The sequence below is a fragment of the Papilio machaon genome, chromosome 5 (assembly GCF_912999745.1).
Source record: "Papilio machaon chromosome 5, ilPapMach1.1, whole genome shotgun sequence".
In the NCBI taxonomy this organism is placed as follows: Eukaryota; Metazoa; Arthropoda; class Insecta; order Lepidoptera; family Papilionidae; genus Papilio; species Papilio machaon.
In genome coordinates, this window is record NC_059990.1 from 3,049,272 (window position 1) to 3,075,038 (window position 25,767).

At 32.9% G+C, this 25,767-nt stretch overlaps 1 protein-coding gene across 1 annotated transcript; it reads left to right on the top strand.

Moving 5' to 3' along the window:
- LOC106721487 (gamma-aminobutyric acid receptor alpha-like) lies at positions 1-24,204 on the top strand. The gene is made up of 11 exons (XM_014516430.2): positions 1-100; positions 17,410-17,747; positions 18,326-18,393; positions 18,870-19,090; positions 19,986-20,068; positions 20,334-20,468; positions 22,539-22,666; positions 22,872-23,057; positions 23,205-23,336; positions 23,498-23,687; positions 24,017-24,204. The coding sequence occupies exons 1-11, from the start codon at positions 54-56 to the stop codon at positions 24,178-24,180; spliced, it is 1,692 nt and encodes a 563-aa protein (XP_014371916.2). The 5' UTR covers positions 1-53; the 3' UTR covers positions 24,181-24,204.
- The last annotated feature ends 1,563 nt before the right edge of the window (positions 24,205-25,767 follow it).

The following is a 25,767-nucleotide window of genomic DNA, read 5'->3' on the forward strand; positions in this document are numbered from 1 at the left end:
GCGCCAAATAAGCTTACTTATCATTCGGACATCACTTTCAAAAAATTTCAACAATGACCGATTTAAAATTCATCGCTACAACAATAGGAGTTTTATTGGGGTGAGTTTTATAATTTTTACTAACTTTTGTAATTTCGTTTACTTATTTTTTTATTGCCTATTACAATTTCAAAGTATTGTTAGAACGGAACGAAAAAAGATTAAGTTTTATTTTAAACAAAACATGAAATAAAATTCGATTTGTCATTTTAATAGAACTTTCATCGTATAGCAGCAAAAAAGATTAAACAATATCATGTTCCTTTTATCTTCTCGAGTTTTCTGTAACCTAATAAATAATGCAGGATTCTTTAACAAGTTTCAATTCGTTATTGTTGGTATTGTAATTTTAAAACGGAGCCGATCGGTATTAAATATTTATAAGACCCTTGAAACTAGTTTGTTGAAAATCTATTTATAGAACAGTTGTTACATTAATATTTTTTCAAATAAAATTTAAGTTTTATTTTCTTAGATTACATAAAATTGCACATCACCTTTCATTTTTTATTTATATTGTACGTATACATAGGTGTGTATTTGTATGCAAGTAGTGTTTGTTGGACCAACTATTTTATTATGATGTAACACTCATCACATAATCCCAATGGAATGTCAATTAATTAAACTAATGATCTCTTTTTGTAGAGTCAGTTTTAGCTTAAAAAATATATACATACTTTGCCATGTGTGTTATATATTACGCCTCAAAAGTTCAACCCGCATTCGCAAACATTTTTTCTATATCTGATCAACCTCAAAGATCTTTTTTGAAGATTGAAAAACGTACTAGAATGCGGTTTTACTTTTTTACATTTAGATTTATTAGAAAACCAATATTCGTAACTAAAAAGAGTGCCTTTCTAAGCAATATCTTAAAAGATTAACCAAACTATCAAAATGTACATATGTTTTCTTTTAAATTATTAACTTTAACCTTTGAATGGTACACAATAATTTAGCATATATTTTGTTTTTTCCTCCATTTGCTACATCAAAATTCAAAATACCGACGACTTTTATTCGTTTTGAATTCTTGATAGAACATAAAAGAAAAGTTTATTTTAAATTCCATAATATGTACACATTATTATCGATTGCTATAAAATGTTTACCCTTTCACAAGTAAACGTAGTCATTTGTTTATGCCAATATTGAAAGGTTGATATACATTTGTGTTTACATCGCTCTGTACCCGTCGCATGGCTTCCTGCCTTCCTCGGCGGTCACAATACACGTGATAGATTACGTTCGGTACACTATTGTAATACGAAACTCAGTGTTATATCTTACTCAGATTAATTGGAAATTAAATATACTTTGAATTATATCAATAATACTTAAAATCTTTATCTACATCTTGTAAAATTGGGAACAAACAGAACAACTGTGGAATAAAGTTATTGTAATAGATAAAAACTTCTAAAGTATATAATATTTTAGACTTCCTATACTTAGTCTTCATTATTTATATGTTTATAAACTATATTGACTATTCAGTAATGTGAAAGTTTAATAATTACGATTACATTCAATAACTTTATTTTCCTAATTGTTAAAGTAAAAAAAATATATAATATACTCATGAAATAACTATGTAAAGTTCACATTGAGAGAATTTGCTGAAACAGGAAATGAATTTTCTATTTGATTTGCACGGTTGACTGATCCGCGAAAAAGTTTGCTTCGTCAAGACACTATTAGCTTTAACATGTATTTATGTACTATTTTGTTTCCTTAATTCTAGTGACGATGTTCCTTTTGTGTTAGACTTCTTTTGTTTCCACATTTTAAGATGAGACAATACTATCAGATCAACAGTGGTAACTATCAAACAATCAAAATTATTAAAGTACTTAGTTAACCGAATAAAATTTCCTAGAAAGGTTTCAGAGCAATGTTTTTATAGGCATGGTGCCAAGGATTACTATATTTTCGTCGTGTACAAACCAACCTAAATGTCATACAACTTTTGAAACACTTTCAAGGTTGAATTAAAAATGAAAACGAAATTAAAATTTACATTTGTAGGACTGTTTTATGGAAAAAATGGGCAGACGATAAGAAGTTAATTCAATATCATAAAACTTCTTAAGACTTTTGAAAGTCTCCTTAAGTCTTTTCTAAACCTTGACAATAGGTTAAAAAAATTTTAGCAATCAATTTCTTCTTTTTATTATTTATCGCGCTGTGATCAAAGACACTTTGACTGGAAACTGGCCAATGTTGACTTTAGCTAAACCCGATTGAATTTCAAAAACGTACACGAATATATTTGTTACTCTGTGGTTATCTTTATTTTAACAGATATGTTAAAATTGTTAAATTGTACAAAAATAATTGTATTTAAAGAAAATAACGATAAAAGTCTTTGGTAACAAGGTAACAATCTCACTCAACGATTGTTGAGTGACTGTTGACTTGTAAATTTTGAAGAGTAAATGTAGCGACGCCTTCTTGTAAATACCTTCGTCGCGCCGTGAATTGGGTCGACACTTCGCAAAGGCTCTTGTATAGACATCGGTTACATCGTTGGTAAGATAAGAAAGTAGCAGAAAAAATCAAAAATCGAATTGGGATTTAAAATGTATACATTAAATTCGTATGCAACGCAATAAACCGAGACTTTTATTGGCCAATAAGCATAGAGAGATTTTAAGATAGGGGAGTGAAAGTTCCTTGAAAGCAACATGAACGTTTAGTTAAATACAGTTGTATCGTATATTTTAAAGCTATACAATTAAATAAAATGCAAAATACTCATTAAAAAGCCATAAGTAAACGGAAAAAGTCTTGATTAGAGACATTCCGTTAAACGTTTGCTGATTAAGAGTCGAGTTATTTCTCCTTTGAAAGATTTTCATCAATTGTATAGCACCTAAAATAAAAATACAATGCTTCACGGTACTTATTAACTTGTTGTGAGCGCTTTTAATGATATTTATTGGTCTTTTATCATGTTTCCATTTGTTCACCTGTCAATCAATATTAAATTAATTATGACCCTGTACTGAAATTATTTGTGCTTGTCATTTTGCACATTTATGTGTACATATTTAAATACGACTGCACTTTACCACACACGACTGCACTTTAATGAAATAGCGAGAGGGGGTGAAATTTTAAATGTTAAAATGATAAACAATAAAGGTTTGCTTATTTGAGTAAACTATGAAATCAGTTTAATAATTTATTTCCTTTTTTGAATAAAATACAAACCAGGTAGACGTTTAAATGAATACGAAGAGTTTAGTAGTCTTGATCCCACAGACAAACGCCTCATGTCGTTTTGTGGGACGAAACGATTATTATAAGATTTGTTTTTGTGTTAATAAATAAATAAATCATTAAATAATAATAAATCCAAAAATAATAACACTAATAGTTAAATATATAGTTCGTTGTGCATTCAGACTTTGTTTACTTGCCAAGAAGCTTTCTTAATGAAACGAGTGTTGTTTTCTTAATAAAGATCACTTCGGAAGTCGTATTTAATGATCGCGACCGTGTAAGTGGTCCTTGCAAGGGCAGACCGGAGACTTGACAGACTGCCAATTGTTGAGCGATAGATGTCGCTGTTCAATGTCAACCATCACTCGCTGCCACTTGCCACTGCCATATCGATCACCAAGACACGATGACACTGATGTTGTTTGCAATATTTTATAACCTCTTTTATAACGCCATTTAAAATGTGTTTGAAAACATGTCCACATTGTTAATGGATGTACTGAAATTAAAATGAATTTTTATTAATTTGTATGTATATTGCTTGTATGAAGTTATCTTGCTTTCTAAAAACTAGTTTTTTTTTTCTTTTTTCAGAACAAGATCGTATTTTTCTTATTTTTAATCCGCAGCTATTTCTTTTCCGTATTAAATTCAAATACGATGGAACAGGCTTCAATAAACAGGTCATCAAAATAAAACGCAAGACGGCTCCTAAAGGGGCTCTAAATTGTTTTTGAGAAAATCCATCAGAACCGTTGAAAAAATATGTAAGCAAGCAGGAGAGGTTTATTACATGAAGGATTATAATCTAAATGGAACAAGGGTATATAAATTTCAAGAAGTATATAAGAAGCTTAATAAAAATTAGGGTTTATCTAAATATATTATGTACTTAATTATTTATGGTCAGTACAATATTTTCTTGAACTCAAGATGAAATTAAGTCCATTTTCATAACTATAGCTAAATTGGTATGCCAGGAGAAATAACGCAATTGATGACACATTCCAAAACAAAGGCTTAAATTAAACGATTTATTTCGTACCTTACTAGAAGTAAATTATATTTCATTTTATTGTCGTACATCTGCGACCTGTGTTACCGGACCGCATCGCGTCGCTTACAAAAAAGAAAACCCTACGTCTCACTAAAAATAAATTACTTGTTTCGTCACTACCAGCTGTACCGTACATAGAAACATAACCAGAACAAATGCATAAATAAATATGAAATCACCAACTTTGTCATCAATTTATTCTAGATGGGATCGAGTAAACAAAGAAATCTAAACCCTGATCTTAATAGAGATCAGTGAATCTAAAGGTCAAATTGAAAAAAAGAAACAAATAATATTGTTTATGACATCTGGCCGTATTGTCATAATTGACATAACATGGCAAATTTGAATTTAAAATAATTTAACAAAAACTACAATCATCTAAAATTATAAGAAATTTAATAGCTTCATTTGCAACAAATGGATTAATAACATAATGTGGAAGTTAATACAAAAAAAATTAAAGAAATTAAGTTATTTCATCACAACAACATGCAAAGGTATCCAAGTTAAGATGGGAATATCGGTCGCTGGAACATATTTAAATGAATGGTGATTAAATGAATACTCTCCTTATGAAATAACAGAAAAGCTACAAATGAAAAGAATGTTTTGTTTATCGTATTTCGAATAAGTCAAACAGTCGAATTAAGATACTAATTGCCACATCAGTAAACACTCTTCATCGATTTGTAAATGAACAAAATTGAATTGGATGCTTGGTGGTAACCTCATCGAATACTCTAAAACTGAGAAAGAAATTGTATCTTAAAATTGCCATTAACTACAATATGATAAATTTATAATATTATTATATTCACGTCATTGAATAGTTAAAGGAAGAATAATGGAGGAACCAAAGTATGCTGTACTAAAATACTTACCACAATTTGGTCAAGGTATGATGGCAGTTGGCTACGTGCTAGATCATTTCGGATGTTATGAACCGCCACTGCCGAGTGCATTTATATTAGTTGGTCACCTCTTTGTTTTATCAGATCCGAGCACACTATCTGTAGAGAAGCCTAAAGTACGTGTTATAAATATCATATTTTTATTCGGTAATGTTTTTTCGTTCGTCTACGATGTAGTTACTACTTTTCCATGTTTCAATTAATATCATCTGTAATACTTCAACTTTACTATATGAAATTGTTAACAGTTTATTAAACGAAAAAAAATGCAACAGTTTTATTTGTTAAAAAACTAAAACGCCCTCTTACGCCGAATTATGATTCACGAGTCTCTGAGTGACACTTTTGAAGATTTCAGGTGACCATAATAATATTAGGTGAACGATTATATTTACGTGTCAAGCAATTGAATGTTTATGAAAAAATAAACCTCTTCAATTTATAATTTAATGGTAATGCATAGCTTCATTTATTTTCCGAGGTTTTCTTTTAAAAAGAAAAAGTTGTTAAGACAATATCTCAAAGGTTTTATGTCATTTCATAGACATTGTAAAAGAGTAAAATTAATTGTCTTTGATTGTCATCACAGACAAATAAATTTTAATAAATAAATATGTTTTAAAATATTGAAGTAAATCCAAGCATACGTTAACATAATTATCCAGAAAGTGTAAAAAGATGGTTATTCTACGTAAAGTTGAAAGCACAATGCAATGCTAAATTAAAATGAAGATACCTTATTTAAAATGTAGTACAAACCCACAGAAGACAAATCAAATATCTAAAAGGATAAAATTTCATATGCCTGTCAAGAATATTAATTTATCTTTGGCGAAGAATCTATTAATAATATTAGCATACACATTGGCGAATATATTCTCCAGTGATTATCCTTTGATGACTGGAGTAATGGTTATATTGGGACATCTTTTAGCAATAGCATCTGATTCGTGGTCTGTTTACAGCAACTTAACAAATACAAATGTTTCCGAAGATTGCGCGTCGCACATGTTCTTCGTTATTGCAAATATATTTTCAATAATTGGCGAATGTAAAGAAATAGAAACAACATTAATACATCAAGTAATAATATGAGAAGATAGGTGTTGATGAGAATACCTTGACTTCTGGAACTTTCCTCTTCGGTTACAACGGACGGCCGTCCGCTGTAAGAACTTTTGGGCGAGTGACCCCGACACCCCGCACAGTGTGCAGGCGCATCCTCCCTCGCACTTCAGACCCCTTCGCCGCATTAGTCGCATAATAATATAATCCTACCAGATTAAATTGGCGGCTCGGAGTATGGCGCGTTTGCAACTACTATTATTACTATTACTACTATTTAATATTAACATTAACATACTCCCCCCATTGAAAGTTTAACTTTCAATAGTTTCTTGGGTTAATAATGGGCATATTTTCATTATAGCCCGTCGTAGAATTCCTTTTGTTGTTTGGACATCTACAACTGCAGACACCGTCAGCTCCAGGATGCAGTTGCTTAATGCGACCGACGATCCATTTCATAGGTGGCATGTTGTCTTCCTTGATAACGACGAGATCACCGACCTTATATTGTTGGTTGTGAATTTGCCACTTGACTCTTCTTTGCAGCTCAGATAAATATTCAGTACTCCAACGTTTCCAAAAATGTTGTCGCAATTGTTCTAGAAGCTGGTAGCGATTAAGAGTAATCCTCTCCGTCACAGGTGAGGGAAGCGACGTTAGCGATCGTCCAATCAGGAAGTGGCCTGGCGTAAGTGGATTTAGATCCGATGGATCAGCTGACAAAGGGGTCAAAGGACGCGAGTTTAAAATTGCCTCTATTTGGGAAAATAACGTAGATAATTCTTCAAATGTCAAATTGGTGTTACCAGCAATTCTTTGTAAATGGAATTTTGCTGCTTTTACACCTGCCTCCCAAATACCACCAAAGTTCGGGGCATAAGGCGGGATGAACTTAAAGGTGATACCTTCTTCCCGCGCAAATTCGCTAACTGACTGGTTACAGGCTTGGGTCATTCTGTTCAGTTCACCTTTTGCGCCTACAAAATTTTTGCCATTGTCGCAACAAATCAATTTGGGTTTTCCACGGCGTGAAATAAACCGACGGAGACAAAGTATAAAAGCATTAGTTGTTAAATCACTAACGACCTCTAGGTGTATTGCCTTCGTTGAAAGACAAACGAATAAACATAAATAACATTTAGATGATTTAGCACCGCGACCTTTGCGATTTATGATTGAAAAGGGCCCTGCAAAGTCAGCACCACAGTTCTCAAATGGAGCAGCAGGAGTCACTCTAAATTGAGGTAAGTCACCCATTATTTGTTGCAATGGTTTTGCTTTTAATTTTGTACAAGTTATACATTTGTTTACAGTAGTTTTAGCCAATACACGGCCACCTGTGGGCCAAAATTGTTCACGCACTGAACTTAATAATTGTTGGGGACCACAATGAAGTAGTCGATTATGCTCATGCATGAAAAGAAGTTTGGTAAAATGATGTTTGGAATTGATCAAGATTGGATGAATCTGACTGTATGGACAATGAGATGCATTTTTAATACGTCCTCCAACACGGAGAACTCCTTCCTTATCTAAAAAAGGGTTAAGTGACACTATATTTGACTTACGATTTAATGAATTTGTATTTTTTAAAGTATGAATGTCGTTTGGAAAAGATTCTCTTTGGGACAATTTTGCTAAAATTATTAACGAATGTTGTACTTCATCGGTTGTAAGTTCACCTGTCTGACGTGCTGAAGGAATAACTTTACAATTTTTTATAAAACGGAACACATATGCAGTTACTCTTTGTAATTTAGACAATTTGGAATAATGTTGAAATGGTATTACACCTTGTTGAATTTGTACACTACATGCAACCTTTGTTTCAGGTAAATTTAATTCAAATTTAGTTGGAGGCCAATCAACTTCATCTTTGGATAGAAACTTGGGACCGTTCCACCAAAGCTCACTATTGCTGAGTACTTGAGTGCTAACTCCCCGAGATGATAAATCTGCAGGGTTCTCAGTAGTAGGGACGTGTCTCCAAGAGCAATCATTTTTTGTTAAATCGCGTATTTCTTGAATTCGATTACAAACAAATAATTTTAACGTTTTAGGTTTAGTTTGTATCCACCCTAACACTATTGTTGAATCAGTCCAAAATACTGATTTATTTATTTTGACTCTAAGTGAATTATTGACTTTATTGTACAATCTAGCACCTAATAAAGCGCCCATCAATTCTAAACGAGGAATAGTTAGTTCTGGTTTTAAAGGAGCTACTCTAGCCTTTGCACAGAGTAAATTTACTGAACAATTTCCGAATTTGTCTATGGATTTTAAATAAATACAAGCACTATATGCAACTTGAGATGCATCTGTAAAGCAATGAACTTCTATAGAAATTGGAGATGGACACAAAACATGCCTTGGTATTTCAATATTAGCAATATTTCCAATATGTGATTCAAAATCAGTCCAAGCTTTGTTTATATCTACTGGAATCACTTCATCCCAGTCTAATTTTAGTTGCCAAAGTTTTTGAAGAATAATTTTGGGAATTATAGTGCAAGCTGAAAGTAAACCTAAAGGATCAAAGATTTTACAAGATTTGGATAAGATTGTTCTTTTAGTTATTTTTGTATTTACATCTTTACTTGTAGAAAATTGTAATATATCTTTGTCCGGAGACCAATTAAGACCTAATACGGTTGCTTGTTTAGAAAAATCTTTGGTTTCATATGTAATATTTAAATTATCAAAAATGTCTGGCGCATTTGTACGAAATTTTCGGAGAGGAAAACAAGCCTTATTTAATGTTTGGATAACACCTGTTATAATATGTTCTAATTGTACCTTTGAATCGGACCCAGTGTTCAAATCATCAACGTAGAAGTCATGCTTTAAAACTTCTGCTACTGCCAAATCAGAACACTCTTCACCGAGTTGCACTAAGCATCGGGTACTTAAGAAGGGTGCCGAAGCTGTCCCATAGGTCACTGTGTTTAGTTGTAATGTTTTTAAAGGCTGATTTTCCTCATCTCTCCAGAGAATAAGCTGAAGATGGCGCTGAGACTCATCAACAAGAATTTGGCGGTACATCTTTTCAATGTCTCCTGTAACAACATAAGTATTTTGGCGAAAACGTAAAAGAATCGAAAGCAAATCATCTTGCACTACTGGTCCAACTAATTGTATATCATTAAATGATTTGCCGGATGAGGTTTTACAGGAGGCATCGAAGACCACTCTTAATTTTGTGCTTTCACTCTGTTCACGTATAACAGCGTGATGTGGTAAATAGTAACCGAATTTTGGACTTTGAATTTCTGTTAAATGACCTAACCTTTCATACTCGTGAATAAAATCAGCATAGTCTTTTTTAACATCAGACAATTTGGTTAATTTTCTTTCTAAATTTATAAAACGCCTTTTAGCAATGGCATATGAATCACCTAAAGCATCTTCAGGTTTTGCAGATAAAGGAATTGTTACAGAGAATCTACCATTTGGTAATCTTTTAGTAGTTTGTATAAAATGAGATTCACATAATTCCTCATCTTTGGATAAAACATTAGAGTGGGAGGATATTTCTTCCATTTCCCAAAATTTGGCAAGAGATTTTCTAATCTCTTGAGAAAAGTTACACTTAACATTAGCTGATAGTTGTGTTGAGCCGGTTGGACCAGCAACGAGCCAGCCCAACTTTGAACTTTGGAGAGTGGGTTTGTTTCGCCCCGTTTTAATTAAATTGGACTCAACGATATCCCAAAACACATCTGCACCTAACAGAATATGTATTTCAGAAGGACGGAAAAAGTTTGGATCAGCTAAAGTAATATTGGACGGTAAGTTAATTTTAGTTGTATCTACTTCTACACTAGGAAGAACACTAGTAATTTGTGGTATAATAAAACATGACACATCTATAGTAAATGGGCTAGATCTAGACTTTATTGTAATATTACACGATTCAGAAACTTTGCTTACAGTATCATTAATACCAGAAATTAATATTTGGTTTTTATTAGAACATGATAAATTCATTTTATTTTTGGCACTTTCAGTGAGAAAAGATGATTGACTACCACTGTCAAGAAGAGCCTTGCCAAGGTAAGTTTTATTTGTTTTAGAATCAATGATTTCTACTTCAGCGGTACAAAGTAACACTTGATTTGATATCCTGGTAGATAATGAAACTGGAGTTGAAACAGAACTAGAAGTATTAGGATACTCATTGGATGAATTTGAAGGTAAGTTATTATTATCAATAGAAGGTAAATTATTTTTTGTATTCTTACTATTTGGATTATTATTTGGATTATATCTGTGTAACAATGAATTATGTTTTTTCTTACAAATTCTACAAGGCCCCAATTTACATTGAGAATAATGATGACCTTGACGGAAACAATTTAGACATAATCTAAACTTAGTAACTTCTTTAAATCTATCTTCTAGGGTCATCCCTTTGAATTTATCACATTCATAGAGAAGATGACTTTGTTTGCATAAAATACATGATTTATTATAAGCAACGCCAGAAGATGAACTTACAAACGACTTAGTATATTTCTTTTCCTTTGGAATTTGTCTTTCAAGTTTGGTGACATCACCCTTAAATTGTACAGTTTCCAGAAAGTCTGCACGGTTCCTCAAGAATTGGAAAAAATCTTTGAGCGTGGGAGAAGTAGTTGACTCACCCCTACTTTCCTCCCATTTGCGAGCTGTGACACTATCTAATTTTGAAGTCATGATATAAATTACTAAAGTGTCCCAAGACTCAGTAGGCTCCTTTAAATTATTTAACGACTTTAAATTTTTTGAATATGTATCAATCATAAATCTTATAGCTTTGTAGGATTCTTTTGGTAAAGGTTCAAATTGAAATAAGGCCTTTAAATGATTGTTTACTAAAATTCTTTGGTTGTTGTACCGATCACAAAGAAGATCCCATGCTAACTTATAATTGTCTCCGGAAAACTCAATTGACTGTATTACAACAGCAGCGGCTCCCTTTAGAGAATTACGCAAGTAATGGAATTTATTTATTTGGGGAATCATGTCTACTTGGTTAATAAGAGAATCAAAAGTGTCTCTAAATTCTAACCATTGTAAATAGTTTCCATCAAACACTGGTAAATTAATAGTCGGCAGTTTAATATTTAAATTGTTATGAACACAAGAACTCTGAACTGAGCCTTCATGGCTGCATGAACGATTAGCATTAGATGTACTATCTATAATCAACTGTGTTGTTGCAATTAGACTACAAAAGGAATTTTCTATTTTTTCTCTTTCTTTAATTTGAATTTCTAAATTATCATCGCTAAGTGTTTCTATTTTATTTTGAACATCATCAAACAAATCAAATAAATTTCTAAATCTTTCTAATCTTAATTGCAATTCCGAACACATAACCGCAGTAATTTTTTTTGGTTCTATGAGTTTCATTGGTTCCAAATAATTTTGATAAATAGTTATTCTTGCTCTTATTTTTGACCGACTTGAAATTAACGTTCTTAAATCTTCTGCCATTGTAATTTAAATATTTTGGAAACAATAATAAAAAAAATAAAAGGTGAACAGAACGGAAATAAATAAAAATCCCAAACCGTGCTGGCCGCGCGTATATGTTACGCAGCGGCTCGACCTGCAACCAGCAGCAGCTCTGCAGCAGCTGCACCAGCGCAGCCCGAACTCCGGTGATTTCAAAAGGCGGTGCGCAGGCAGCGAAGCCTGGAATTGTCCGTCAAATAAAATTTAAATTGAGTTGACCTTTGTGGACTTTAAAGGAATAGAGATCGACTAGCAAAAAAAATAGTTTGGTTACGCTTTACGACGAAATAAACAGCAATACAAAGTGCAATTAGTACGAATTATTTAGTATTCAAATAAGTAATATAAACTTTTAAACGGACTAATTGTTATTTGCTTTTGGAAAAAGTGACATTTCGGAAATCAACTTACGAATTTGGAAATTAATTAATCGATTCGGCAATTTATGCACTTTAATTTATAAAAAAAAGGAAGGTAGAAAAATGCGTCGTAACAATGGAAAGTCTAGAAACTTCTTCTAAAATATTTTTTAATACGACGGTAGGAAAAAAATTACGTCTGATTAGAATATTCCAATACTACGATGTTACGATATTTTTTGCCTAAAGCAAGAAAATAAATTATCTGCTCAAATAAAACATTTGTTAAAACGCGTGTTAAAATTAAGAAAAAAGACCACTTCCCTTTATGGCTCGCGTCGTCGATGTTCCTTTGGCTGTTTGAATCGTCGTTACCGTTTCGTCCCTTCGCGATGTAAATTGATTTACTTTTGTTTGTCCATTGCGACGAAGGGGTCACTTTCTGCCGTCGATCACGTCGGGGTCACCATAAATGTTGATGAGAATACCTTGACTTCTGGAACTTTCCTCTTCGGTTACAACGGACGGCCGTCCGCTGTAAGAACTTTTGGGCGAGTGACCCCGACACCCCGCACAGTGTGCAGGCGCATCCTCCCTCGCACTTCAGACCCCTTCGCCGCATTAGTCGCATAATAATATAATCCTACCAGATTAAATTGGCGGCTCGGAGTATGGCGCGTTTGCAACTACTATTATTACTATTACTACTATTTAATATTAACATTAACAATAGGAATAAATAAATACACAAAATTTTCAAAACTATGTTGGTCAAACATTAATAGCTAAATTTGTTAAAAAATTTCATATAATTAAGTATTTAGTTGATTACAATTTCAATAAAAATAAAGTTTTGTAAAAGGGTTATGTTAATAAATAAAAAAATTGAAAAATAATATAAATTATAATTTATTAAAAATGTAATTTGGTTGAGAGACAAATTTGAATTGTTTGCATGGCTTGGTTATGTTGACGGAAGAATATTAATATTCATCTCTCTTACACCAGTTAAGTGGGTTTCTGTTGAAAGAACGTCATTAATTTGAAGAAAATATTAAAATTATTTAGGTCTGATATTTTTTAAGCCTTAGTACTATGTTAACTCAGACTTATTTAATGGTTACTTAGGCCGTAGCTTAGGGTAAATTTCTTGAAACGAATCTAACAAACTTCCTTAGACCTAGAATATTTAATTCTGAGTGTGGTAGTAAGAGTGATAAGATTCGAATCGCACCTGGTCAACGGTACGCCCGCCACATTTAATTTCATTGACTTTACTTTTTTCTGTTCAAGTAACTTCAAGAATATATATTTTATTATATTATTTTCTTTCCGTCGAATTTATTACATTAATTAGATTATAAGGAGATAAAAGCGAACATAGCAATATCAGAAGTAGGATCGTTCAAAATGTGCGACACTTTCATATCGCGGAGGGTGCTCGGCCGAGGCGAGGGTGCTCAGTGCTCCTCCACATTGGACACTTTTGTCCTTCCCATGAATATCAAATCGCAAAACAGTCGACGCATTTCTTAAAAAACATTTTTAAATACAATTTTATTTCAATTAAATCAGGCAACACGGCCGATTTCTGAAAAATATATCAAGCGGTAGTTCAACTTAAATTTCCATGAGTGCCAATACATCGTCATGTCAAAATAGTATGAGATTATTAAGATAAGTTCTAGTCACCCACATTAAGTAAAACATACGTCTCACTATACGTCTATACGTCTCCACTGAGGGGCTCGAAGCCTAACCTAAGTTAGGGGCGATTAGGCCTAAACCAACTACGCTGGCCCAGTGACGGTTGGTTGATTTCACACACATTATTGAATTTCTTCGCAAATATGTGCAGGTCTTAAGAACTTCGGATAAATGTACCTACATATGTAAATCGAAATCACATAGGTAAATGGCGGGATTCGAACCCAAGACCTGAAGATTCCAAGTCAAGTGCTTAACCACTGAACCACCGACGATCTAATAAACAACGTAGTAATCAATTGTAAATTAAATTTTGTCAATCCAAAACTTGTATCGGTCAGTGTCGTCGATCATATTTTATTGTTGACCACATTCTTACTTATAAATTTTTGCAATACATTGCAAAAAAGGCCGTATCATGCAATGTTAAGAAAAGTTTCAAAAAGAAATCTAAACAAAGGCACACTCACTGTCATCTTAACTCCCGATTACTGGACGCTGAGAGCGAGGGAGAATTACTAAGCAGTAAATAACGTTGAGGAAACTTTCACTTCAATTAAATGAATAAATTGGAAGGAAAAGCATTTCAAGTTACTCATATGAGTTGGATATTACATTTTCACACCCTGATACATTAAAGGGTAGGCAGAGATCACGGACCTCCATTTGGTGTGGCCAAATGAACCTCCGCAACCCACTTTTCGCCATTTCGGTAGACGGAATGTCACGGGTGGCCGCCTTTTCGCCGTCTTTTTTGCATCACGATGTTTTCCTTCACCGTAAGAACGTCGGATAAATGTACATATTATGTAAATCGAAAATCGCAAAACACATTGGTACATGACGGCATTCGAACCCAGGACCTGCAGATTGCAAGTCAAGTACTTAACTCCGAGGACATTAAAGAACTAACGATTATTTACACAAACCCGTGGATAGATTAAAATTAAAATTCTTCATGACCTATATGGTACCTAGTATTTGTAGCAAGTTTCTATTACCTAGATTTACAAGAATATTCGTGACACAAATAGACCTTTAGCTAATTTCGTTCTATTAACCTCATTTAATTTTTTCCTTTTGCATTAAATTAAACCCAATTAGTTAACATGTACGCTTTTCCGGTTGTCCCATATTAGATTTAAGACTGACTAGGGACGCTTACGATCCGTTTTGTTTAATTCATTAGAGGATTTAAGCACGTTAAGGTTTAATTACAACTAAAAAATCCAAATGAACATTAAATTGCACACGGAAATTAGGAGACACTTTTACACTTTTGGAATTTTAGCGAATTGTTACATTTAAGTTAGATTTCAAATTAACCAAACGATGACAAATCTCTTGTTATAAAATTAAAAAAAATATATATAAAATCTTTATTTTAATCCGAGTAAGCTAATTTTTTTTAGACTAAAACTTTCGCAAGTTTTTCTACTTGAGTTTATTTTTATCATGAATATAATAATAATACAAAACCACTCAAAACAGTATTCTCAAGTAGTTTTAATTTAATTAATTTGGTAAGTGCTTTAGACGAAATTGCCCTAAATCTGCGTTTAAATCTGTTGAGCCAACTGAAATACGAAGATGAAAATTCAATAACTCAATTGAAGTAGCATACGCCTACCTCTTGCCAATCTAATTATTAGGATAGCATTTATTTATAACTGTTGATTATGTAATTTTATTCATTTAATTTTCTTAACAGTGGTAGACTCCGCAAAACAACATCCGTTGCCGAATGGGCCGAATGATCATTGGCTTGTTTGCTACCTAGTTAAACCTAACCTAAACAGTTAACATTAGCTTTATGTAGTACTAGCTGTCGCCCGCGGAATCAATTATTGCTTAATCAGTAGGTATGTGTCCTTCCAGACTATGTTCTATATCTATTCCAAATTTCATCGAGATCCGTTGAGCCGTTCTGGAGATACCTTCAAACAAACAAACATCTATCCACCCGTCCATACATCTAAATATTCGATTTTATAATATTACGTATGGTAATTTAAAAAAAAAGAGTAAATATAGCTCACGTTTTTAAAACGCTCAACAACTGGAAACATATCGACCCCGGGGAGCGTGCAATCAAGAATCATTCACAGAAGACGCCAATCACGGCTTGTCAGTCATATTGCTACAGCCTAGATACATCGATGGGCCACTGCACTCAGTTACTCTGCATTGAAAGTTTAAATAAATTTTCTTCACAAATAGTTTTAAAGTGTTAGATGCGCTTATACTACTCCCGCTGTTAATTTCTAGCTATTCTTTATAATTTTTTTAAGATTTAATAAAATTTAGATAACACAAATTGATCTCTTGTGTTATGTGTGCATTGTTTCTTAAAATTCAACACGTAAAACAATTTAGTACTTCAAATTATTTTCATCTTATAATTTATCTTTGGCGATGCATTTAGAAAGGTATCTGTCATATATCTGACAGAATATTAATTTGAACTATTATTATCTAATATAAGTCTTGGAAACATAAATCAATTTTACCTTATGCCTGGATTTCAAAGGGCATTGGAAATACGTTTCATTTCCTCTATTTCGCAGTGACCTTTACCTCGCACTGATTAAGTCTGATTAGTGCGAGGTGTGCGACGAAGCGATCCAAATTATGGATACCAATATGGATATTAAAGTTTACATATATTTATACGATTCATTAGTAAATGTAAAATTTTTCGTAACTTTCATCTGGATAAAAACTATATCACTTATGCAACATTTAACCAAATTGAAACCATTACTTCATTTAAATCAATTTGGAATAGGCTGTTTTTAACATTAGTTCTCATTTGCTAATTTCTTATATTACATTTAAACAATAAAACTTTTAAAAATCCTCAATCCAAAAAAAAATGTCCGACGTTACGAGACATACATTCTGTCACGTTTCTTAAAGCTTAGAGAAAAAACGATTTTTGTATAATAAATCGTTAATAAACCTTTTAGATTTACTAGTAAACACAAAATACGCCTAGCGTTATTATCCAAGATATTTATGGAATTTTGTAAATGTTAAGTTTTATTTCTAAAGCTTTTAAAAGATAATAATTATATAAAATATATACAGAAGTCCGCTGTTTAACATAACTCAAATACGATAGTAAAATACTGGGCCCGATGCCAAGGTTTTAGTGTACCATCTTGTAAAATCAAAACCGCTAACGTTGCAATATTAAATGTTTAATATACATGCAATTATATTAAATGCATATTCAAGTTCAGCTATTATACAAAATGCTGATTCCGTTTTAATAATAACGGATCTCATTGTTTCTTGGACGACTCATATGTTACAATGTTTAAGTCTTTTCTTTTTAATTCCAATATTTAAGACTTTCTTTTCAATAAAAAATAATACAATAAAAAATAATATCATAAGTTAAAGAAATAGCATACACTTGTTGTATGCTATTTCTTTAACTTATGATATTATCTAAAAGAAAGGCAAGATATTAAAAAAATTGTAGACTTTTCCATGCAACGAAATAATGTAATATTTTTGTCAACAGTTGTTTGAAATCTGACGCAAAAGGAGCAATTTATTTGACAACTAAAAACGGAACATTTCCCATATCACTCACATCTCTGAATTCCCAAGATGACGCGCCGACGCAAGACGCTGCAAGGATTTTCTCGGCAACCACTAAAAATGTCACAAGTCTCCAGTGGGATGACATCTCCGATGATCTATTGTTCTCGAATTTAAACGAAACACAAGATTATGACAACGTTTGGAAAAATAATCAGAAAAGAAGCATCAATGACGCGGTATCGAGAAACATTACGTTGGTTTTGGAAAACTTGTTGAAAAATTACGAAAATTCTCAACTACCCACACATGGAAAAGGTAACATGATAATCTCTTTAGTTTGTAGTTCAAAAACTTTGTCGTTAACTGAAAGCTCTTGTTTTGCAATCGCAAAATAATAGGAAGAAAAACGTTTATTTTCGAAGAATTAAATGTGTCATATATTTTTAAAGAAAACAATTTTAGAAATCCAATCAAATTTCTTCTATTTAAATACAACAAAAGTTGTTACCTTGACCAGATGTGAAGCGCTATCGACGTCAATGCATTGTTTGTTTCATAAATATTAAAATAAAATCAAACACTACAGCGTATTGTTCTCGATATTTGTATAAAAGCGCTCTATTCAAATTAAATCACACCTAGGTCGTGCAAAAACTTGTATGCTCGAAGCGCGGATACCTAATATTATTGCGTTGAAGTATTCCAGTGAGCTACCCTAGAAACTCTTTGATGCAGACTCTATTAAGAGACCGTAATTTTACATCGCTAGTAAAACTTTTTAAGGCAAGGCCCACAAAAGGCTGGCAAAAGAAAAAGAATAATATAATTTTTGCGCGATCTTCAATTTATTGAATTTAGGATTTTCATGTTCACTAGAACTTTTTTTTTCGCAGGCTACCCAACTGTTGTTCAAACAAATATTTTAATCAGAAGCATGGGACCAGTATCCGAACTCGATATGGTCAGTGAGATAAACTTTTATGTTGACATAATCAAATCCTATTACTCTCTAAGAATTTTCCCTTGAAATCGGCTCACAAATCGCATCGTCCTGTATTTAGTAACGGTCCACTAAATATACTTTCAAAAGGAATAAGTTTCTCTCTTCAATACTCTTCGTTTACTCTTCGATAAATTTTCGTACCTTTTTATTTCCACGTAATGACTTTACTAAAGTATAGCTACATACATACTTATTTAAATGCCGTTTATATTTATAAAAACAAAAAACTAACGATAAGGATATATTATCAATTTCATAGCCTAAAGATTCCGAAATCTGATGTTAATTAATATCTTGTCATTGTAACTACGCGGTAATAATTTTAGCTATTTACGCTTCTACATAATATATAAACATTTCATTTTGTTATTGCAAATAGGCGCAACGTTACGCCGCAATTCCTTAACCTTGTAACATATTTTTCTTTCCCTCAGGATTACTCAATGGATTGTTACTTCAGGCAGTACTGGCGCGACACGCGCCTCTCGTTCCTCGGGCCAATTCGCTCCTTGTCCCTGTCCATCAAAATGTTGGAGAGAATATGGCGGCCCGACACGTACTTCTACAACGGAAAGCACTCCTACGTCCACACTATAACTGTTCCCAATAAACTATTGCGTATCAGTCAACATGGTGATATATTGTATTCTATGAGGTAAATTTTTGGTATCCGTTATTTTCAAAGACAAATCATAATCCTACGGAAACAAACTTAACTTTCAAATTTCGTTTAATATTTGATTAAATGCGATTTCACAAAAAAAAAAATTGTGAAACAATTAATTTTTAGAACCGATCAGAAACAAATATCATACCCGTATCGTATCCGTAGAAATTATAAGTTGTAGTGAGTGATAAGTAATAAAAAAATAGTTTAAAATTAAAACAAGCTACTGTACTCTTAGCCACCCTTGCTAATGAGGAGTTATTAAAAGAAAAACCTAATCAAGATCTTATAGATGAGCTATAATTAATTTTATAGAGTTATAAATCAAGATGGCGTCCCATTTTTAATTGGCTGTATGCAAAATGAAAAATTCTCAGCTCTTATTACAAGAGGCACTTGTTCATTTGGTCACAAATTGCTATGAATCTCATTTATCAATTTATTAGGTAGTATTAAAATTACTTTTAATATGAGTGTGTAATTTTAGACTTTTATTATTTTTTATTCGCAAAAGTATTTAAGCTTTCATGATTAATGAATTCATTTTAATAACATTAGAACGTTTAAGCATTTCAGATATTGCTTTATTAATGTTTATAAAAAATAAACAGAATTTAATTTAACAATATTTTAATTTAAGAAAATGCCTTAAAGCTATTTTAAACAGCACTTAATTGAATATCTGGAACGATACCTATCGTTCACTGGCCATTTTAAATTTAAACTCGACGAACATGTAACCGCTTTAAAAAGAATTGATTCGATGTGCCAGGCACTGTAGCCCACAATAGAGCTTACGAAGGATTTGGTCGTAATCCTTTCACAAAACTCATTTCGCATCACTAAATGAGGCAGTTCCGTCTAACACAGTCGTAATTTACAGATTGACGATCAAAGCAAAATGCCCGATGGAGCTGCGTAATTTTCCAATGGACAGACAGTCTTGTCCCCTTATCCTCGGAAGTTGTAAGTATTGTATTTATTTTTAACGGCAAAATAAGTAAAGAACATTAAATTTAAAAGTTACTATTACAAAATATTACCGTCAGATTTTTAGTTAAAATTTTCGATAGATTATGTAGAAGTCGAAATTATTATTTTCAAATATAAATCAAGTCTCGTAGTAATTGCGTTAAAAAATTAAATTTTACTATAATATATTGTATTTATACGTGTACTGTATTGTTTCTGCATGACTTATCTGTAAACATTTTTCGTTATTTTTTCTTAGACGCGTATTCGAACCAGCAACTAGTATACCAGTGGCAGAACTCTCAAAGTGTTAACTTCGTGCCGGGCATGACGCTCTCTCAGTTTGACCTCATCAGTTTTCCTTATCGAAACTTCACCTTTACAAGAAGAGAAGGTAAGTAAACCGTATAAACGACAAACCCACATTGGTAACAATACAATAAGTTTTCATCTTGTTACATTATTGGCTTTGGAAATAAGCACTTCAAACAGAAGAATACTCTTGTACCCTACGTTAAATCAAATGCTACTAACTGTCTATTTCGTTGTATAATATACTAGCTTTAGCCCTCGGCATCGTTTGCGCAGAATTTAAAAACTTACTTTATGATCCGCAGACTGGTTCTCGAGATTTGTAATAAACATTCGTGTATCTAAATTTTCACATCTATAATTTTAGTGTGAAGTAAAATTTTGAGCTTTTTATTGGCCATTAAAGGCCATCGAAACATTACCATAATACAATTTTGGAAACGTTTATCCTTAATTTATATTTATATCACAAAACTACACAATAACCTATTTCAATATGTTTCTGCCGGTATAATTGATTCTGCGCTATACTTATGTATTGACATAGACAAGGGCGACGAACTCGTTTATTACGTCGCCTATACAAATAGAAAATACTTTGCGGTAACATAATTTTCTTATTAACGTTACTACAGATGTTTTTGTCGATACAAAAGATTATTGATTGCGAAAAGGTGGAGCGATGTGTTAGTGACGGATATTTCTTCAATCGCCTTTGGTAACTTATTATTATAACTCCCGCGACTCCCTCCGCGCGGAATTAAAAAGAATGATGAAAGAAGATATTCCTTCAAACAAATATCCATCCATCTAAACTTTCGTATTTATAATATTAGTAAGAAGAAAGATTATTTTACTTAGACCAAATAATTAAATATATACTTAGTTGAAACGTATTCTAGTCGAGAATCAATTCTCTCGAAAGTTAAATTGTCATAAAAGGAAAAAAAAGATATTTAGATATTAAACGGTAATCTAAATAAGTATAATCTTAACCTTAAGTCCACAAACTTAACAATCTCAAAGGCACTTAGTAAACCTACAAGGCCATAACTATTTGTGAAAGCCGCAGAAACTTTCAACGGTCCGATAATTTGTGCGTTGGCGACTTCTGTCGTTAACTTTTTTTACGTTGGCTATTGAGCAAAATAAACCAAATGAAAAAAAATAATGAAAAGATAAAGTATAAACGATTGATTATCTCTCTTGTCTCTTGCTTGCCTTTTACGCATTTTAGGCCCTATGTACACAGGACAACGTAAATTGGAGAAACCAATATATATAGTTGTGTCGCGAGAACCGCGTTACGAGCGCTGCGTACTAACAACGTTGGATCGTCGACGCGAATCGTATATTCGGTCAGTCGAGGCCAAACAACTACATGTCAACTGTATATACTCCACCATCTTGAAAATTGCAGTGACTATTCACACAACGAGCTTGACAAACAGGTTGGGAGCGACTGTCTTTGTCGATAAGGCTGCGCGCTGTATACGAAGATCTATGACATTGTATTCCGTAAGTCGTCTAGCGACTAAAATCGCCGTTTTTCGAAGATTAACATTTCCTTGTGTAAGAAGGGCCTTATGTTTACTCGACAATTTTATCGAAATCCTTGTTGACGTAATATTCCTAAAAGCTTTTAAATGAACATTCTAACCTTACAAAGCGATTACATATTTTTTGATTTTCAATATAAAATATTATCTGATTTTTCTCCCCCAAGAGCAAATGTATAGCGTACGACAGGACTTATAGCATCGACACGAATCAGCTTTTACGCTTTACGGACATATATATTTTATGTAACTTGAAATTACTTGCGGCGAAAACTGCTATTGATTTTATGTTGCGAATGTGGTATTGTGGTATTTAATAGTGACAACAAGGAGTTTCAAAACACGCATGTCACCTAATAAGTTAACTTAACTTTTTGCTGTCTATGGGCTAAATGGCGTTCACTTCCCTATTTTAGCGAAACCTTAGCCATGGGCTAGTTTGCCACATTTTACTTTAATAAAACATAACCAGTAAGTACCAATCAGAGGCAACAGCTGAGACCGGTAACGCAAAAAGGAACGGAAAACAATCACATTTAATATTGAAAATAAAACTTTCATTACTATGTACTATATTCAACTTCCTTTCACAGGAGATTTCTCCGTGCTGCAAGTTTCATTCAATCTGCAACGTCACACGGGCTATTTCCTCATTCAGGTTTACGTGCCTTGTATCCTCATTGTCGTGCTGTCTTGGGTGTCATTTTGGATTCATAGGGAGGTAAAAAATAAACGGTTTTAACATTTTAATATGAATTTCGTTGCGTTTTAGTACATCATTGCGGAATTTTACTTAAATAATAAATATTTATTTTTCTTAACAAACCTCTACTTTTAAGATCATCAAAATGTCAATCTTGAGAAAGATAAATAGACTATTAAAGTTATTTAACTTCTTTAATTCCATAATCCATCTTTCTTTCCAGGCAACATCAGATCGCGTTGGCTTGGGAATAACAACAGTTTTAACTCTATCGACAATCAGTTTGGATTCCCGCACTGATCTACCCAAAGTTCGTTACGCGACTGCTCTCGATTGGTTTCTGCTGATGAGTTTCTTCTACTGCATCGCAACTTTGCTGGAATTCGCTGGAGTCCATTACTTCACCAAAGTAAACAATAGATGCACTATAAATAGTATCCAGTTTTTGATTTGAAATGTAGACAATAAGAATTCTTTTCTACCCAACGTACCAGATGTCCAGAAAAATGTTTTATTTGTATGATTTTTAAAATTATTAAATTTTAAAATATTTCAGGTTGGCTCTGGTGAAATCGTAATTGATGATTCCGAGTGGGAGGAGTTAATAGAGGAAGTGGGAGGTGACGCGTTCGCGGCAAGGCAACTTGCCGCGCGGCGACGGAGCTCCTCACGATCTGCTACTAACTGTGTAAGTAAAGTATCTTTTTTTCCTGCCGTTATCACTACAGAGCGTCGACATAGTAGTATGAACTACTCTTCCTAATACTTAGTAGTAAAAGATGAGTACTGAGGTAAAAGTAACGTTATATAGTTCGAGTTACTATTTTAAACACAGATAATTCTTTACAGAATTTCTCCCTACCGTCACAAGGTGCGTGCGCTAGCGAAAACGAGGATCTACCCGCACCGGAGCAGACATCGGTGCGTCTGACCATGGAGCGCACCACCCAGACTGAAAGGCGAGTGCCGCGCTGGAGGCAGCTGCTCTACTGCCTCGCAGGGGACGACCGCTACCGTAGACAGAGGCAGATTGAGGCAGGTTAGTTACCACCGCTGAACTACCACCAATGTAACAAAGTATTTCAGATATTTAATACAGATAATTATCCACTATATCATGGGTTAAATATGTGCCCGTTCAATTTAAATTACTTAACTGTCACTGATTTTACACTGAAAACTGGTTGTAATAGATGCATATTTTTTTCGCTCCTAAATCAGAACCACATAAATGACTAACTGCAATATAACCTAACCTAACAATGAAATAATCCCAATACGCTTGGATCTTTCTAAGAGATACTTCTTATTGGAGCTTCCATTATAATTTCGTTGGATTTTTTTTTTTCAATCTGTATATTTTTGTAGGCAAGCGCGGTCACATCAACAGCGTGTCGTATATCGACAAGGCGGCGCGAGTGCTGTTCCCCGCCTCGTTCGCACTACTCAACCTCTTCTACTGGATGATCTACGCGTTATCCAGTGACGACTTTGCCTGGAGCGACAATCCTATCAACACTCTATCGCATTAAATATACTTCGATAGTTTAAATAGCCAAGGAATAAGAATTACTCACAAAGTAGTATATTGCATATTATGAGAGGTTTGTGAAACATGGGCAACTAATTGGTTAGGTTGACAATTATAATAAAAAGCATCTAGTGCATTAATAAAATGTTTCATATTACCAAGATATTATCATGTCATATGTTTAACTATTCTCTGTAATCTATATATATATATATATCTATATATATAAAAGAAAGTCGTGTTAGTTACACCATTTATAACTCAAGATCGGCTGAATCGATTTAACTGAAAATTGGTGGGCATGTAGCTTAGAACCAGGAATAGGACATAGGATAATTTTTACCCATTTTTTTTTTTTCATTCCGCGCGGACGGAGTCGCGGGTAAAAGCTAGTATATATATAAAAGAAAGTCGTGTTAGTTACACTATTTATAACTCAAGAACGGCTGAATCGAGTTGACTTAAAATTGGTGGGCAGGTAGCTTAGAACCAGGAAACGGACATAGGATCATTTTTACTCCGTTTTCTATTCTTCATTCCGCGCGGACGGAGTCGAGGGTAAAAGCTAGTTATTCAATAAAACTCGATTCAGATCATACAATATATTTGGTTTTCATTACGGGATAAAAACAAACTGTTTGGAGTATGCTCTCTAAATACACAATACAATATAGACATTAACATGTAACAAATTAAAATAATGACTGTTCATTCAACTTTGAAAACGTCGATATCAACCTATCATAGCCATAAATATTATTAACCTTCATACAACCGAAACATTCACATAAAAAAAAAACATTTTCACATTGATAACATGTTTTGTGCGAACTCGGGTAAGATGTCTTCATCTTCCAATCAACGCAAAATAGGCAATACAAAGCAACTACACAATCAGCGACTCTGTCTACATTTGTGCTAAACAGAAATATATCTTATGTTACATATTCTTATATACCATAATAGCATATCAAAAGTAGCATACATTGGCACGTGTATAAATTAGCAACTGATTTTGAGCACTAGTATCATTGCACGTCAATAAAGCTTGAATTTTCATTGTTTTTTTTTATTTACTCGATACTTAGTTCATGTTTACAATATTCTCTTCGTTAATTCTATTGCTTTATTCGAGTCGATATGTTTAAATTATATATTAAACCTTTTGAACATAAAGCTATACAATAATAAAACTATTTACAATATACCTGCGAAGAAATAGAACAGATAAAAATAAAATCTTAATGTGAAAGTTCTACAACTTTTATCAAAGTACAAACAACAGTAAACATTGACTATGTCAGCTGTTTAAATACGTGCAAAATAATAATTCAGATGTTATCTATTGTATTTATTGATCTATCAAAATAATAAATTGCTATCTCCAGAATTAAGAAACAAATTGAAGTTTACATTAGAGTTTTAAACTTTCAACTACAACAACTCTAGTATTTTGTAAAGATTGGGCTAAAATGTATAGAAAAGTCTAGGATATCTCAATTTTCTGATACTTTCTGAGGTTATGTTTCTCACATGAGTACTGATATTGTACTATGTATCAAAAATACCGCAGCTTCCCACTCGGAAA

Bases quoted from the DNA above. Each gene is read 5' to 3' on its own strand.
- LOC106721487 (XM_014516430.2), top strand. From the start codon at position 54: ATGACCGATTTAAAATTCATCGCTACAACAATAGGAGTTTTATTGGG. The intron at 23,337-23,497 runs GTAAGTAAAGTA...AATTCTTTACAG, and splicing joins CACGATCTGCTACTAACTGT to AATTTCTCCCTACCGTCACA. The intron at 23,688-24,016 runs GTTAGTTACCAC...ATATTTTTGTAG, and splicing joins ACAGAGGCAGATTGAGGCAG to GCAAGCGCGGTCACATCAAC.